At 43.9% G+C, this 15,648-nt stretch overlaps 2 protein-coding genes across 3 annotated transcripts; one reads left to right on the top strand and one right to left on the bottom strand.

Moving 5' to 3' along the window:
• Nucleotides 1-250: 250 nt before the first annotated feature.
• IFT52 (intraflagellar transport 52) lies at nucleotides 251-12,775 on the top strand. 2 transcript variants are annotated; one of them, XM_035548447.2, is made up of 13 exons: nucleotides 251-539; nucleotides 1,180-1,267; nucleotides 1,530-1,659; nucleotides 2,610-2,685; nucleotides 2,773-2,844; nucleotides 3,725-3,851; nucleotides 5,778-5,864; nucleotides 6,506-6,574; nucleotides 7,269-7,423; nucleotides 8,436-8,523; nucleotides 9,686-9,794; nucleotides 10,326-10,471; nucleotides 11,058-12,775. In XM_035548447.2, the coding sequence occupies exons 1-13, from the start codon at nucleotides 421-423 to the stop codon at nucleotides 11,103-11,105; spliced, it is 1,314 nt and encodes a 437-aa protein (XP_035404340.1). In that variant the 5' UTR covers nucleotides 251-420; the 3' UTR covers nucleotides 11,106-12,775. The 2 variants fall into 2 exon arrangements, with proteins under 2 accessions (XP_035404340.1, XP_035404341.1); XM_035548448.2 differs by lacking the exons at nucleotides 251-539; nucleotides 1,530-1,659 and having other exon boundaries at nucleotides 1,199-1,267.
• Nucleotides 12,776-13,782: 1,007 nt separating this feature from the next.
• On the bottom strand, nucleotides 13,783-15,648 carry LOC118248932 (uncharacterized). The gene is made up of 2 exons (XM_035548405.2): nucleotides 15,516-15,648; nucleotides 13,783-14,861 (listed from the first exon to the last, which is right to left on the bottom strand). Exon 2 carries the CDS (start codon nucleotides 14,836-14,838, stop codon nucleotides 14,056-14,058), a length of 783 nt encoding a protein of 260 aa, XP_035404298.1. The 5' UTR covers nucleotides 14,839-14,861; nucleotides 15,516-15,648; the 3' UTR covers nucleotides 13,783-14,055.

Here is a 15,648-nt window from a genome sequence, read left to right as displayed (position 1 = left end):
TGTGAAGTGGTTAATTTTTAATTATAAGCCCTTATTTGGGCCCGGGGGGAGCCCCTCAGGGGTGCGCAAGCCTCCCTGACGGGGCTGCCTCCACGTCCCGGCTTGCCCGGCGCCGCAGCTCCCCTCAGCGGGCGGCGGGGCGGAGCGCGGCTCCCCCCGGCCCGCCGCAGTGGTACGGCCCCGCCCCCTGGTTTCCCGAGGAACGGAGCAAACCACCGCAACGGCCCCCAGCGCGGGGGGGGGGGGGGCGGCGCGTGCGCGTTGCTGGGCGGCGGGGAACTGCCGGGCCTGGGGCGGCCTCGCTTCGGCTCCGGCTACTGCCCCGTGCCCCGGCCGGCGGGGCGCGGAGGGTGGCTCCGCTCGGCCGCCGCTCCCGGCCGCCGCTCCCGGCCTTCCCGCAGCTTAACCCCGGGTCGCCGTATGGAGAAGGGCCCGCGGAACGCCATCGTCTTCAACGCGTCCAAGGGGGAGGCTTTCACTCTCACCGGCAGCTACAAGGCCTGGCGCAAAAGGCTGCGGGGGAACTGGAGGATCCTGAGGTGAGGGCGGCGGGGCCGCCGCCGGGGGCAGCCCTGGGGGGGGGGGCCGCGAGGCCACCGAGGGTTTCCTCCGGCCGCGGGTCTCCTCCCGAGGGCGCCTCGTAGCCCGGTGCCCGCTTATTGCGCTGGTGGCAGGCTGTGGCAGGAGCTTTGCGGCCGCACCCAGCGCCCGGCTGCCTTTGTGTGGAGCCCTCGGGTGGCCCAGCCGTGGAAGAGAGGCCTTAGCTTGCGCGGGAGGCATTGCAACCGCACCTTTTAGAGGTTGGGATAAAAAGAAATCGGCCCTTGTGCACGGGGTTATCGCCTGTCTGTCCACGACGGAGTAAGTCCAGAGGGGAAAGGAAGAAGGAGGAGACCTACTTGGTACAAATTTTAGCAGCAGTTGCGGCAGTTTGTACCAGTTCTGGAGCAAAAAAAGAAGTGTAGCTTTAGAGGTTCTTTGCGATTTGATAGGTTCAGATTTCTAAGGGTTATTGTCGCTCGAGTTATCAGTTTTAAACCAAGATAAAAGGATGTGAGGCCACTGAAGTAATTTGCTTTATGTTTGTTTGCTGGTTCTTTAAAAAAAAAAAAGAAAGAAAAAGTTGTGGTTCAGGACCGTATCCCCAAATAACGTGTTTTCTTACTGATCTGTTCATAGCTTAAAAGATGAGATCACATCTGAGAAACTGTTTGGGGTGAAACTGTGGATAACGGCTGGTCCAAGAGAAAAGTTCAGTGCTGCTGAGGTAAGAAGTCAGTGATTGTTAGCAAGTTTGTTGTATTTAAGGTTGGCTTAACGTGAAATAGAAAAGAACAGCAAAGAAGACTTTACAATATTACTACTTTATACGAATTTACACAAATTAAGATTTGAATGCTTTTCTCATAGGATCATTCAAGTTCATTGGAAATAGAATCATTTACCTTCCTTCATCTCAGTACAACTTCTTGCAGTCTTGCTTTTAGCTTCTTTCATGTATGTTTTTGTGGATGTTTGTTGTCTTTTAGTTTTTGGTTCTGAAGAAATTCCTGGAGGATGGTGGAGCCATCCTGGTGATGCTAAGAGAAGGCGGAGAGTCCCGATCTGGCACAAATATTAACTTTTTGTTAGAAGAATATGGAATTGTTTTCAATAATGGTAATGGGGCTTACTGATACCTTTTATTCTTACGTTTTCAGCAAAATTAAAAGGGCAGGTTCAGTCTTTGTAGGTATGAGCCTTGCAGATCCCTCTCACAAAGTATGTTTTTGTATCTTTTTGAGATACTGTCTCCTGAAATCTGCACGTGCATGGAAGCCTAATAGTGAAACACACCAAGAGCTTTCCATTGATGTGGAAACTTGACAGCAACAAGTGGCTTGGTAGCAACTCAGCCATCTCTGTGCCTTTGCTATATTTGACAACTTTGATGGTATTTACTAAAATAAAATTACTACTAATGACATTTATTGGTTAAAAGGCCTTTCACTTTAGAAATTTGTTTCCACACATTTTAATGAGTTGAATCACTCCATGCTCACCCTAAATCAACAGTGGCTCTTTCCTTTAGCAGACCAGTAAAATGCCATTTCTTAGGTTTTGCACAGCCAAAGTATATAAATCAGCTGTGTGTCTCAGTGTACATGAAATATTTTTAGGCTCTTTGGTGGTATTTGGTCCCTTAGGCTCAGTTTTTTGTTTGTTTGTTTGAATCAACACTATGAGCTTCGTGCTTTTGAAAGGTAGATAAAAATAGATAGATTAAAAAATAATTTGAACTTGACAAACTTGATACGTATTCTTTTAATTTGATCTTCTTTTTTAATCTGTAGAAATGTGGAAGACATGGAGATGTTTATTTTTCATATTTTTATTTGAACTTGCAAATGTATTCCTGTTCTAACCCCTTAAGTGCAGAAGGAAGTGGTAGTGAAGGCTGATCTGAATGCTGGTCTGAATTCTTTTGAGAGCTGCATGCCAGTGTTTTGGTGTTAGAAGCAAACATCCAGGGAAGCCAAGAACTATACTCATTTTACATTGCTGTGTCTGGCATATTGATCAGTGAAGATGTAAATTTACTATTTTTTATTTATTTCTTTTAATTCAAGATGCTGTTGTACGAAATGTATATTACAAGTACCACCACCCAAAAGAAGCTCTTATCTCTGATGGAGTTTTGAATAGGTAAACATTTTGGCTATATGGACCTTTACAGTGAACTGTGTTAATCCATCGTTTGTTCACTAGGTTTTGCTTTTCAATATGTTTTAGGGGAATCAGTGAAGCTGCAAGAAAAACAGCACTTGAGACAACAGATGAAGATGGAAGCAGACACGACTTGCAGTAAGTGTTTTCCTTTCAGGTAGCTGGTGTGAAAAGATTTAGCCTAACTCAATTAGCAGACTCGTAATCTAGCAGGAGTTTATTTCACTTGTGTTGAAGTTTTCTAATGTGTTTATGTCAGCTTCTTGCTTCTCAAGGTTATATCTGGAAAGGAGACTGTTTAGTAACTCTTGATAGCCACTTAAGGAGCAGGAGTGATAGATTTTGAGGTGAATTATTACTCTCCTGACTAGATCCTTTTTTTTTTTTCCCTCATCTGTAGATTTGAGTTTTATTAAACAGCATAAATGTGAATAAGCTCTAGATAGTGGGTGGTCTGGCTGTGGACAAGAGGAACCCTACAATTTTTAGAGAGTTTTACTCCAGGGTAAGATAGACGTTTGTTATAATTTTTAACTTTCTGTCTGTACTGCTCTATTCTGCAGAGAAGTGAGGAGGCATTGAGAAGAATACAGTTTTTCCGTAAATAACTTCATATGTTTGTATTCTTTCTTGCTGCTGGTTTATAGACTAATAAGTAACTGCATGGTTGTTTACAAGGAAAAATGTAAGTGTAAAAACATTTAATATAGTTTTGTTTCAGAATATATATTTGTCTATGAGTTAAATAGCCCTGCACTTCTCTCAGATACAGGAGTAGGCAAACAGAAATCAAAAGCAATCTTTGCTATGTGAGACGAGTTGTCAACCTGGGAATGCCTGTAGAAAGAGACTAAAATGTCATTTTAATGATCTGACTTTTTCAAAGCATGGCTTTTGACATTCCACCACCAGTGTACAATTAAACTGCTCAGTTTAGGCAGATAAACTGAGTCTTATAAATATGTCCAGCCTACCTGATAAGTGCAGGTACTTCAGGATGTTTTGTATTTCTTTGCAGAGCTCTCACTTTTGTGTATCCGTTTGGTGCCACGTTGAATGTGATGAAGCCAGCGGTGGCTGTTTTGTCAACAGGATCTGTCTGCTTCCCGCTCAACAGGCCTATTCTTGCTTTCTATCAGCATGAGGTATGATTCTTCATGAAACAAACCATGCATTCTACCCCCGCTCCCCACAAAAATTGTGATTTTTTTTTTTCTGGGAGCACTAGGGAAGACTATTTATTTATTTGGATGCCAGAGCGGTATTTTTAGTTCTTCTGTAATGTTTCATTGTTTTGTTTTCTTCATAGTTTCAGTGACTGTTTGATGAGATTATTAGTTTCATTGATACTAAGTTAACGAAGAGGATCTGTCCTTTGTTAGCTTATTAAAAATAAATAAAATTTGAAAACTAAGTAGTAGTTGATGGGTACAACAAATTAATATTGCTCCTGGATACAATTACGTTAGCACACATTTTACTGTGCAGATGAGTTGCTAACACTACTGTGTTTTTTGATATCTTAGGCAGGAAGGTGATTTTTTTTTTTTCTGAGGATGCCTCTATTCATTCTTCCGTGTTGTTGCTGAAATGCACCCTGTAAATCAAAGACCATGCAGCAGCGTGAAGTGAATTTACAAGTACACTTACCGTTTGCATTTTATCTGCAGCTGTCAGAAGATGAAATAAAATCCCTCTCCACACACAATATTTGTGCATAGATCGAATGGGCCTGTAGGCTCATGCCTAACCTTGCACCCGTGATAATCGTGAAATGATTTGCATTACTGTAAAAAGGCTGTCTTTGTAATGTAAGTCATCTGGGTTATGTAAAGCCATAACTTTAGAAGTGTTACGAAAAAAAACACTTTAGAAGTGTTAGAAGAAAGTGTTTTCTTCTGAGAATTGTAACAACTACGTTAGTCTGGAAGTCAAATCCACATAACTTGTTTGTACCTCCAAGAGGTCTTTCGCATGGGTTGATCACTGAAATGGAAACCATTACACATCATGCAGGTAGTTCTTCCTGTAATAAAATACTATGATGTGAACATCAAATAGATGGCATCATTTTTCCTTGTCTAGTTTGTGGAAGTTGGAGACAAAAAGGTAGAAGATGAAGCCAGAGACAGAGGTTCTCTTTCAGGCAGAGCAGAGCAACTTGTCAGAAGGAAAACAAAATCTCTTGGAGCACAAAAGAGATACGGTAAAGAACAGCAACAGAAAGTGAAGGAGTGGAAAGTAAGAGCAGAGGATGCTGTCTAGTTATGCTGTTGTGGATAAAGTGTGTAGAATTCAAGTTAAAACTTTGTTTGCAAAACATGGAGTAAGAAACATCAGAAATTGTTAGACAGGCTGGAGCTCTGTTTGAGGTATCTTCAAACTCATTACAGCGGTCTTTATGGTTATATTATGCTGCGAGTTTCACAGTTGGTGCGGGGAGCATACAGGCTTTTTTGTTCTGTTGAAAACTTACAATTTTTTGTGTGTGTCCTTGTGGAAGGATTAAGGGATAATCTGGTTAGAGAAGAATTCCAAAGATGTTTCATGAATGCATCTTCATGCATGTTTGATTTAGCTAAATGAAAATATAACAACCAGAATATTTTGCATTTTCATATTAGAAATAATGAAATTACCAAACTCTTCTCTCGTTAACTGATGTGCATCTGTGCTCTATTGACATGCACGTGTCATTGTCCTTCAGGTTTGCATTCATTTACTTAGTTCTTTTTTGCTTCATGGAAAAAAAATATTTTTTTCTGCAAAAATAACCTATGTGCAGCTACTGTTGATGATACTGGGATTTTGTTGATTGCCAGCCAGTTGTCTTTCTAATCTTATGAAATGCAGATCAGTATTTTTTGTAATTTTATGAGCCTTAAGAGCATATGCTCTTTTAATAATGCTGTGCTCTTGTGAGCGTGCCACGTTTGAAACTGCCTTTGGCACTACTTATTCCAAAATTTCTTATTTCTTTAAATTGCTTTGTAATTGGATGCCATTAACAATTGCCTCGAAAACTATGATTTGGAAGGATTTTTTTGCTATATTATATTCTTTATTGATAGAGTCAAGGTGGAAAGATGGCAGCATTGGGATCTTGCCACATGTTCAGTGACCAATATTTAGATAAAGAAGAAAACGGTAAGATCATGGTAAGTTTAAAAAAAAAAAAAAGTTTTCACAGCAGTTCTAAAGAAATCCAAGCTTACCGGGTTCCTCTTAAAGCGTAGAGCAAGACAGCTATGAAATTGATTCAGTGCGGAGATTCTGACCCTGTGCTAACATCCTGGGGACTTGGTCAGAGCACAAGTAGCAGGAGGACTTTTTAAAGACACAGCTTACGTTGTAGGACTCTGAAAAACTTTTCCTATTTCTGTTCACCACTTTATTGTTATTAAAATGGTCAGTAGATCTTTTTATTTATTTATTTATTACTTTTTCATAGTTTCTTTGGTGCTTGATTATTGCGTTATGATTAATAAACCTTTGCATGTATAGCTCCTGATACGTGGCGATCACAATGCACTTTCCAAAGTGCACTGTATACCATTATGTGTAAGAAGGGTGTTCTCCTGAAAGCATACATCTCACACAAAGTGTGCTCGTTGTCACGACTCACTGCTTCCCTAAGTAAATACATATAAAGTTTGTATTTTATCCCTAGATATTATTTGACTTACTACCTATTTTTTCTTTTTCACTCTATTTAATTTATTAAATTAAATTACGAGTGTTTAAGTATTATAGTAGATTACTCAGACCTTCCTGAAAGTAAAGTTTTACCCTTCCCCAGGACGTGCTTTTCCAATGGCTCACAACATCAGATATCCATTTAAACCAGATGGATATGGAGGACCCTGAGGTAAGAGAGATCCGTCACATGGAAGTAAATAATAGTGTGATCCAGCAGCACCTGTTTTACCAAAACATGTACTTAGAGCAAAATGGCTAACAGCTAGGTGAATACTGTTGTTGTTACACACCCGTTATTCAAGGTAAGAGGTTGAGTAGACAGATGGACTGCGCATAAAATATAAATTGAAAAAATGTATGTGTTAGACTTAGATTGGTGCTTACGCGTACAGTTTCAATTGCGAAAGGCTCTTCCCAATTTGCCTGTGTTTATGAGACTATTTGCTGTTCCAGGCTAGTAAGTATGCACTTGAGTTTACATCAAATTTAGTTTAGGTTAGTTTTTTTTTTTTTTTCCGGCATATGCAAATGTTATTTTTATTTGGAAATAGGAAAAAATGTATACTCTTTATGCATAAAAAGAACAAGTCTTGCACAGTTGACTAGTAAGCCTTTTTTTACTTTAACAAGAATTAACAGAAATTCAGAGGCTCCATTCATGTGGCAAGTGGCTCTACAGCTAATACAGCAGAATTTGCACAGCTTCCTGATCTAGTAATCTGCACTGCAAAGGGTCATACCTGGTAAAGAGTGAAATAATTACTTATGGATGAGATTTTAGGTGAGGTATCAACTAGAAAGAGGCTATGTAAATGGATTGCTCTTTTTAAAGCATAATGGCGTGTGTCTGTGCGTATGTTCAGATTTCAGACTATACCATGCTCCCAGATACAGCTGCGCTGTCTGAACAACTGCGAGTCTGTCTGCAAGAAGGAGATGAGAACCCGAGAGACTTCACAAAGCTGTTTGATACATCCCTTTATCAGCTGGATACAACTGCCCTCCCTGCAGTTATCAAGTCAGCAGCTGTGAATTTTTTATTTAATTATTTTTGCATTCTGTATTCTGCATTTTCTGCTTGTGTGTACTGTGTCTGCTTAGGAGCAGAAGAGACTGAGCTGTAGGCAGCATTCTGAATATGGATATACCAGAGGTTTGAGCATGACATTGGTTTGCTTCTTCTCTTAGCTGTAGTTTCTGATGTTCTTTTTTTCCTTTTTCTTACTGTTGCTGACTCAGTGAACTGATATTTTTAGTAGAACTGTCTGCAGCGACGTTGGGTACTTTCTGAAGTGGTAACTGAGAGCTAGTAGTTTTTCCACTTACGTTTTACTTGGCATTGACTGAAGCTGAATTTCATTCACCTTTGCATTTCCCAATAATTCCAGCTTGAGATTTATCTGTTGCTGAGTTTTATCAGATTTGTAGCACTAGCAGCTTTGTCCCTTATAACTCACGTTATCTAGGTCACGTATGAGCACGTTGAATAATAGCAGGCTTAACACAGATTTCATGAAACTCCACTCTTGCAGACACTTTCTTCCTGCTCCATATTTCTTGTATTTTCAGTAGATGTGAATTCGTCGTGAGATGTTTCTTCTGATCCCATAACAAATAATTTTTTAATGGCTTTTGGTTAGGGACTTTCTGTAAAACTTCTTTGAAATCCCCAATCAGCTTTTTTTGAACTGGATTACTTTTTCCTCGTGCACATTCATCTCTTTAAAAGTTGTTTGAAGAATTGAGAGGTGTGGCTTCCTTCTTTTTCCTCATCTGATATATCCAGCTATCATTATTGTCTTCTCAGTCGTAATTTTAACTAACTTGTTTGCTTTAGAAGTCAGTTATTACCGATATGTAGTTCTCTGGGGTCCTTCAAAAATTGTACGTCCCAGTTTCGTGCTATTACTTTGTGCAAAATGTTGACCCCGGTATTTTGTAAAAATTAACTTCTATAGCCTTTAATGCATGCAAATGGAAACGGATGGTGTGTTATTTCTCCTGTCATGCTGTCGTCTTCTGTGCTGCAGAGCTTATGAACAGCTGAATGTGAAGCATGAACCTCTCCAACTTATTCAGCCTCAATTTGAGACTCCACTACCCGTCCTCCAGCCAGCTGTAAGTAAAATCTCCATGCCGATAAAGGATATGGAGAGTCTTTGTTTCACATAAAAACTCTCATTTCCGTATTTCTTTTAAAAAAGAGAAGGAGAGAAATGCTGTAGTAATAATTAATGACTTCGGAGATGAATACATTGCAAAATCTTCTAAGGAGTTCTTATTTATGCTTTTCAAGTTCTGTTGCTAAGAATTCACATGTAGCATCTGGTACCATAGCTGAACTTTCCTAGAGAGCTCAGAATGCCTTGCATATCTAATCCCTTCAGCCAACTAGCTGCTCCCAGTCCTGTGAGCCACTGGGGTTTGGCTTTTACCTTTTACTGTGAAAACAGAAGGTGGCATTTCAGAAAGCAATGTATTGTAAGCAATACACTGACTGCTGCCAGGGGAGGTGCCAGTCTGTCCTACTATTCTTCGATCTTCTGCATCTGTTCAGGAAGCAGAAAGTGAAATAGCTTTTTTACAGCAAAGGCTGGCCAACCTTTTACCAGCAGAGATTTGTGCTGGCAGCAACAGGAGCTACTGCAGTGTCGAACTTTTCTCAAAATGCAGGTATCTGCCTTTTGCCATCATGGCTCCATCCTTTTTTGGCTTGGCCACTGGGGAAATGTTACTGTGATGCTGACAGCTGCAGGGATGCAACTGAAAGTAGTGTCTCATGTGCTGCTTTTTAAAAATGTGTTCATTTAGAAATGAAGTACTCTTTTAAGCGCCTGTAAGCCCTGTTAATTGCACAGTTACACTTGCGGCATAAGTGGTGACTGCATAATAAAGAAAATACCCTTACCAGAATTAATGTAGATACGTTTCAGTGTGAGTTGTTATGGCCTGCTTAGTGCCTTGACTATCTGAATACTAAACTGAATCACCCGTGTCTCCTGGGACAAAATTAAAAACAAACCATGCAAATGCAGTATGTCTAGTTGTGATGCTAGGTGATAACTCTGGCATACTCATGACTAAATTCTTTTGGAATATTCAGTTATTTTTATGAAATACAAGTGGAATTTTTAAAAGGTTGTACCTTTGTACTCTGGGTTTTGGAGGTGCTTTTGACTTTATAATAGGTTTCTTCAAGTCCAGTCTAAAACTGGTATCTTAGAGATTTGTGAAGTATAAGAAAAATAATTGGCAATAAATTGTGCTGATTCTCTTCAAGGTTTTTCCACCTGCTTTCAGAGAGTTGCCTCCTCCCCCTCTGGAGCTGTTTGACTTGGATGAAACCTTTTCATCTGAGAAAGCTCGTCTTGCAGAGATTACAAACAAATGTAAGCGGAGCAAACTGATTGTTTACACACACTTTTATATAAAAGTTTTTGGAGGGAAATAGGTGTTTCGTGGAAATCCAGTTGTAATTCTGGGCCAATATTGCTCTGAGCCTTGGAAGTTGATACATGGCTTACTGGTCTTGAAAACATCGGTTAGCAGCAGTGCAGTTTCATTTTCCTTTCTGTCTGTTGTTTTCCTCGTTTAAGTAGACATATGACTTGGAAGGCCTGCTGTTAGAGAGTTGCTGGCTTCCTTTTCGGTTATTTTGGGGAATGCTTTTTGGAGTTAGCAGTGCAATATCTCGTACTATCGGTAAGTACCTGTTAAGATAATGCTTAACACACCTTAAATTGAAACAAGAAGAGAAAGTACTAGCTGCAGAAATCCATCACTGCTAGTCCTCTGAACTTACTTGTAAGATTCCCCAGGATACGAAAAATGAATGGAGATTGGTATTTAGTATATTTTTGCCCAGGCAGCATGGGTATGTGTGATGTTCAACTGCCTCCTTCCTTGGGATGCTTTTTTAGGTACTGATGATGACCTGGAGTTTTATATACGAAAATGTGGCGATATCCTAGGAGTAACAAGTAAACTCCCAAAGGAGAAGCAAGATGCCAAAAATATTCTGGAGCACATCTTCTTCCAAGTGGTTGAGTTTAAGAAACTGAATCAGGTATTTTTAATAACAGAATTACAAGTGAATTATTAGTAGCATCAGCCAGCACTGAAGCTGATGCATCTTCGTAGCACCTGTGCTTGTTACGCTCAGGCGATACAGCAGTGTGTTGAGGCATTTGATGTACGATGAAGTAAGCCAGTGAAGTTTGATCCAGAACGCTTATGTCTGATAATCTGTATAGAATGTATAATGCTCAATGTATTAAGTCTCCCATTTATTTTAATTGGGGGATTAATACATGCAAGTGTAGTTTGGGTAATTTCAGCTAAATACAGTTCGTTTTAATTGTGCAGTATGATAAAGCAATGCGGCCTCACCAATGTTTGCGGTGCTTGCTAATGCTACAATGTGGATGTGAAAGCAGCATTGTTGCTCTCAGGGAGCATTGTGTCAGGCAGTCAGTTTGATGCTTCTGTTTGGCAGATCAGATGTTTCTGCTGAGTACTCCCAGCTTCTCAAATAGTCTATTTAAGGTGAAAGTCTGAATTTTTATAGTTACACTTACTGTATACAAATTATTATATACAATTTCTATAGTTAAAATTCTCCTGGTTTTGTTTCTGCTTTTCCCTTCCCTAAGGAACATGATACTGACACAAGTGAAGCTGGATTCCAGAATGGGAACTGAGACCTGGCTTTCCTCCGATTGAGATAGATCTAGTACAAACGTGCTTATCACCTTTCTTCAACCTCTGTGTTCAGCGCATTGATTGGACTGTCTCGGTAGTTCACTGAATGTTTGGATCAGTTCTGTGTGGTAGTTTGGACAACTAATGCCTTTTGAGGAGGTGTTTGTATTTTACAAGCACTTTCCAAGTAATTCCTTATTTTTCTACTTCTTTATTTAAACTGTAATTTTGTAATATATATATATATATATATATATATATAAAAATCTTGTGCTAAGAACATAGTTTTGGTCCTTCTTTTATTTTTTTTTTTTTGTAGCAGGGCTTGCTGTGGGTTCTTTTGGTGTACATGTAGCCATTAGTTGCACTGTGGGGAAAGTTTGTTGGTTTGACTTGTGAACTGGAGAAGAAAATACAGCCATAAATTCAGGAGATGGTGAAAAGATGCTGCTCTGTCACCCCGTGGCAGTCACCTTTTGGCTTTCTGCCAAAGTCAGCCAAGAGGAGGTGGGTTTGTTACTGTGGGAGGAAAATACTTCTTGCCAGGGAGGGGAGGACTTGAAATTCAGCACTGATGACATTGCTGCACATCACTGCCTCATACAAGGTTGGAAAAACATCATGAAAAGGAGGGACAGTGTTTGAATTAAAAAGGCTTTAAGATTTGACGGCTCACTATCACAAAAGTGTGATACTGTGCAGAAAACTCAGGAATATTTTTACTTAAAATTATTCCCAGAGACAGTGAGCCAGGTATTGCATAAAAATGGAAACTCAAGTGAAATTCATTGACCATGCCATGTTGAAGCTCAGTGCACGGCAAAAATAGAGCCAAGGGTATGAGTGGTGAGAGGAACAGACTTGTCAATATTATTAACACCAAATGTCTTCGTTGCTAAAGTTTTTTTTCTATCAACACTGTGAGATTGCCCTTTGGCATCCAAAAAAAATTGTATTTAATCTGAACCCAAACTGTGAAACTTGAATTTTTCCTCCACTCAGGCTTTCCATGCAACTTTTGTGAGTCTGTGCCTTATATTGCTCTGCCATGTTTTTTAATGTCAAAGCTGCTTTTTTTTTTTTCCGAGAAGATATGTACATCTTTTTTTCCCCTTAAAACCCACACTTACATTTTACATTCTTTCATGTTTTGGATGCCAACGTGGTACAGACGTTCCTAGAGCAGGTTCCCCAAAGCATCTACTCAGTCATTAATGAGTTGAGATGTGCCAGTGTAATATTGACAGAAGTGGTTGTATCTCTGCATACTTTGCAGACATTCCTTTGTCAAAACAGCATGTTTGAAATTTTTCATTTCTTCCTCTTTCATTTATTTTTCTTTAGTGACATGGTTGTGCTTTTCACACACAGCAGCACTGTGTACATTCCAGCTACAGATTTACATAATAAGCTTTATCTTTCCCCTACAGTATCAATACCAACCAGTCAACCGGCACAGACTGCAGTTGAACCAAACAACTGTGATCTTCTTGCTAATTATAGATCTGGTTTGTACTGTTCTTTGGTGTTTAGACTTCGAACTGTAAATACATTCTCTCTCTGTGTCCCTTTTCAGAGTTGTTTTGTCACCTCTTCCTGATGTTGTAACACGTTTTTTTTAGAAAAAAGTCATCTGAGCAGCCAGAGAAGACAAGCAACTCCCTGTTTACTGTTTGTCTGTTGTGCTGTTGTAACAGTGAAGTAGAAGAACAGAATTTTTCAGTGAATGAAGGTTTTTCTTTTGGGGCCAAAACCTCTAGCGTGAATATGTGCAGAGGCAATAGCTAGCTGCCTTCTCTCTTTCAGAACAGTCCCTTTGGCCCTCTGGAGGTGTTTAAACTGTTATTCTGAAAACAGAAGTGCTTGCTTTGCTCAAGAAAATATGACACACTCCTTGCTGATTGACAGAATTTTGAAGGAGTTTAAACAGGTGAAGGCTTTCAAGAAGTGAAGTTGGGCCAAGGGCGAGTTAAGGCACCCAGCTTGCCACAGGCTTAACATATTAATGAAATTATTGCTGCACTTCAGAGAAGTTGGGTGCAAGCTGGTTTTGACAAAAAATTCTCCATGTCTCCAGTAAGCAGCTAGTGGAGAAGGGAAAAAAAAAAAAAAGTGGACGTGTAAGGCGGGGGCAAGAACAGCTTTGGAAGGGGGGCGATGGGTGCGCTTCTTCCCCGGGGCCGTGGAAGCGACGGAGCGCGGGCACCGCAGCTCCGGGCTCGCCGGGCTGTGCTTCTCCCCGTGTGCCAGAAGAGGGATCCCCAGCCCCGCCGCCGCCTCCCTCGCCCGAGCTCCCCGCGGGCAGCGGCCGGCCCCGGGCCGGGCTGCGGGGCCGGGCCCCGGCCGCTGCTCCCCTCCTCGTCCGGCCGCCCCCGGGGCCGGCAGCCAGGTAACGGCGTGTGCGGGCGGGCGGGCTCGGCCCCGGGCCCGGCCATTTTGTGGGCGCCGCGCCCCTCCTCGGCCGCCGGGCCCGGCCTTGGGGCGGGGAGGGAAGCGGCCGGGCCGCGGCCCGCTGGGGGAAGGAGGAAGCGATGGAGCCGGGCCCAGGGCCCTCGCCCTGCCCCGGGATAAGCCCCGCGGGCTGGGGACGAGGGTTGGAGGGGGTTTGGGTGCGCTCGGTGCGAGGCTCGGCGGGCAGGCGGGGCTCGCCGGGCACAGAGAGCCAGAGACCACGCGGAGGAGGAAACTTAAATCTTTATTGCGTTAATACAAAAGACAACCGTAGGGGAGGAACGGGGAGTCAGGCTGAGTACCGGCAACAGCAGCTCGCAGGGTGCTGCCACCTGGTAGCGCCCCGAGCCCTTTCCCCTAAAATCTGGCTCCAGCTGGGGGATCTTGAGCTTCACCTCGGTGCCTCACCAGCAAGCCGGCCCCAGCCATGTGGCTCCCGTTGTCCAGCACGAGCTGCCCACACCCCGCAGAACTCACCGGAGCTGCCGGTGGGGCAGCTCATGGCAGCGTCTCAGGTCTGGAGCCTTGGCAGCAGCAGCAGCACAGGGCTTGGTGCGCAAACGCAGAGACGGGCTCGAGATCGCTCAGCTGGGCCTCGTGGGTGGCAGCCCCATGGGGCAGAGCAGGGTGCCTCTTGAAGGTGCCGGGCCAGGTCAGAGGAATGACGACGGAGGTCTCCAGGGATGGCGTGTCTGGCTTGGAGCACCCCAGTAACCTCAGCTCCTCGGTGCTTGTGTCAAGGGACAGGCTGGCATCCAGGGGGGCTTTTATTTCTGAGATCTCCCATCGGGGTCCTGGAGGCTTCCCAGGGGTTGGGAAGTCACTCAGGTGCTCAGTGCTCTTGGAAAGCAGGCTCTCCAGCGGCTTGGGGTGCTTTTCTTTCTTGCATGGTGTGGAAGTGTTGTGTGATGCCACATCCATCAGGCAGCCAGCTTGGCTGGGCAGCCCAGAGAGGTCGGAGGCAGCGTGGCCGTAGGGAGTCTTGCAGAAGCAGACAAGGCTGATGTCTGAGCTGCCCTGGGTCAGGCTCTGCAGCTCGGCCTTCATGCAGCTGCCCAGCACCTCCGGCTGCTTCAGGACACACAGAGAGCTGCCTTTTGTCACGCTCTCCAAGTCCACCAGAAGCTCCCAGGTGCTTGGTCTCGAGGCAGCGCCGGAGTCTGCGTAGTAACTGCAGACGGGAGAAGAGTGGGTACACCCGGGGGCCGCCGCCACGAACCCATTTTCCAGGATTTCCTTTACGGTCAGGATGCTGGCGCTGCGCCTCTTGGTGGACAGCATGGTGTGTCGTCCCACCGGTGCTGCTGTTAGAATAAAGCGTTCGTGTTTGCTAGAGAGCTGCAGGAGAGCCGTGGGGCTGCATCACTGCTCCCACTGCCAAGCCCATCCCCTGGTCCCACTGAGGGGCTGTGGTGGGTCGGGGCAGGTGGGCACCCGGCCTGTCCTCACCTCGTAGTGTGACACCACCGCACCACAGCCCATTTATAGGGTCCATAACTGTGTCAGCCATGGGGGAGCGGCTCACCCTGGCCCTACGTCCTCCTCACCGGGATGGGGTTGGGGGAAGCACCCCCAGAGCTGCTTTTTAACAGCTTCAGCCTGTGTGGCGCTGCTCTTAGCAGCATTTTCTTGGGTGGAGGGGCCTCAGTAAGCCTCCCCATGCACTGGAGGTGCTGGGCTGGGGGCGAAGGGCACTTTGTGGGGCCAGGGCAGCGCTGAGCCCCCGGCAGGGCGCAGGTCACTGCGTGACCGTGCCACCCGCTGAGGGGATGGAGGCGGTCAGAAGTCACCCTCTGCACCAACCGCTTTAAAAACTGAGGCAGAAAGCGCCTGAATTTGCTTTAAGGAGGTCAGCCTAGGGAAGAAGCTGCCTCTGAGCGGCTAAAGCCCTCCGCCCTTAAGCATTTCAAGCAACCCGCCGCGGAGAAAACGCCCGGGAAATACAAAGCGCCACTTGCCTTCAGCACGGCCTCCCTCGATCCGGGCCTGCCGCCCTTGCTTCTAACGAGTTTATACCCCTGCTAATTAATTAATTAACCCCCCCCCCCCCCCCCCAGTGGGTGCCGTTTGGTTTCTGCCCGCCCGGGGGCG

This window comes from Cygnus atratus, chromosome 16 (genome assembly GCF_013377495.2).
Source record: "Cygnus atratus isolate AKBS03 ecotype Queensland, Australia chromosome 16, CAtr_DNAZoo_HiC_assembly, whole genome shotgun sequence".
NCBI classification, from domain to species: domain Eukaryota; kingdom Metazoa; phylum Chordata; class Aves; order Anseriformes; family Anatidae; genus Cygnus; species Cygnus atratus.
This window is presented reverse-complemented; position numbering and strand designations above follow the sequence as displayed.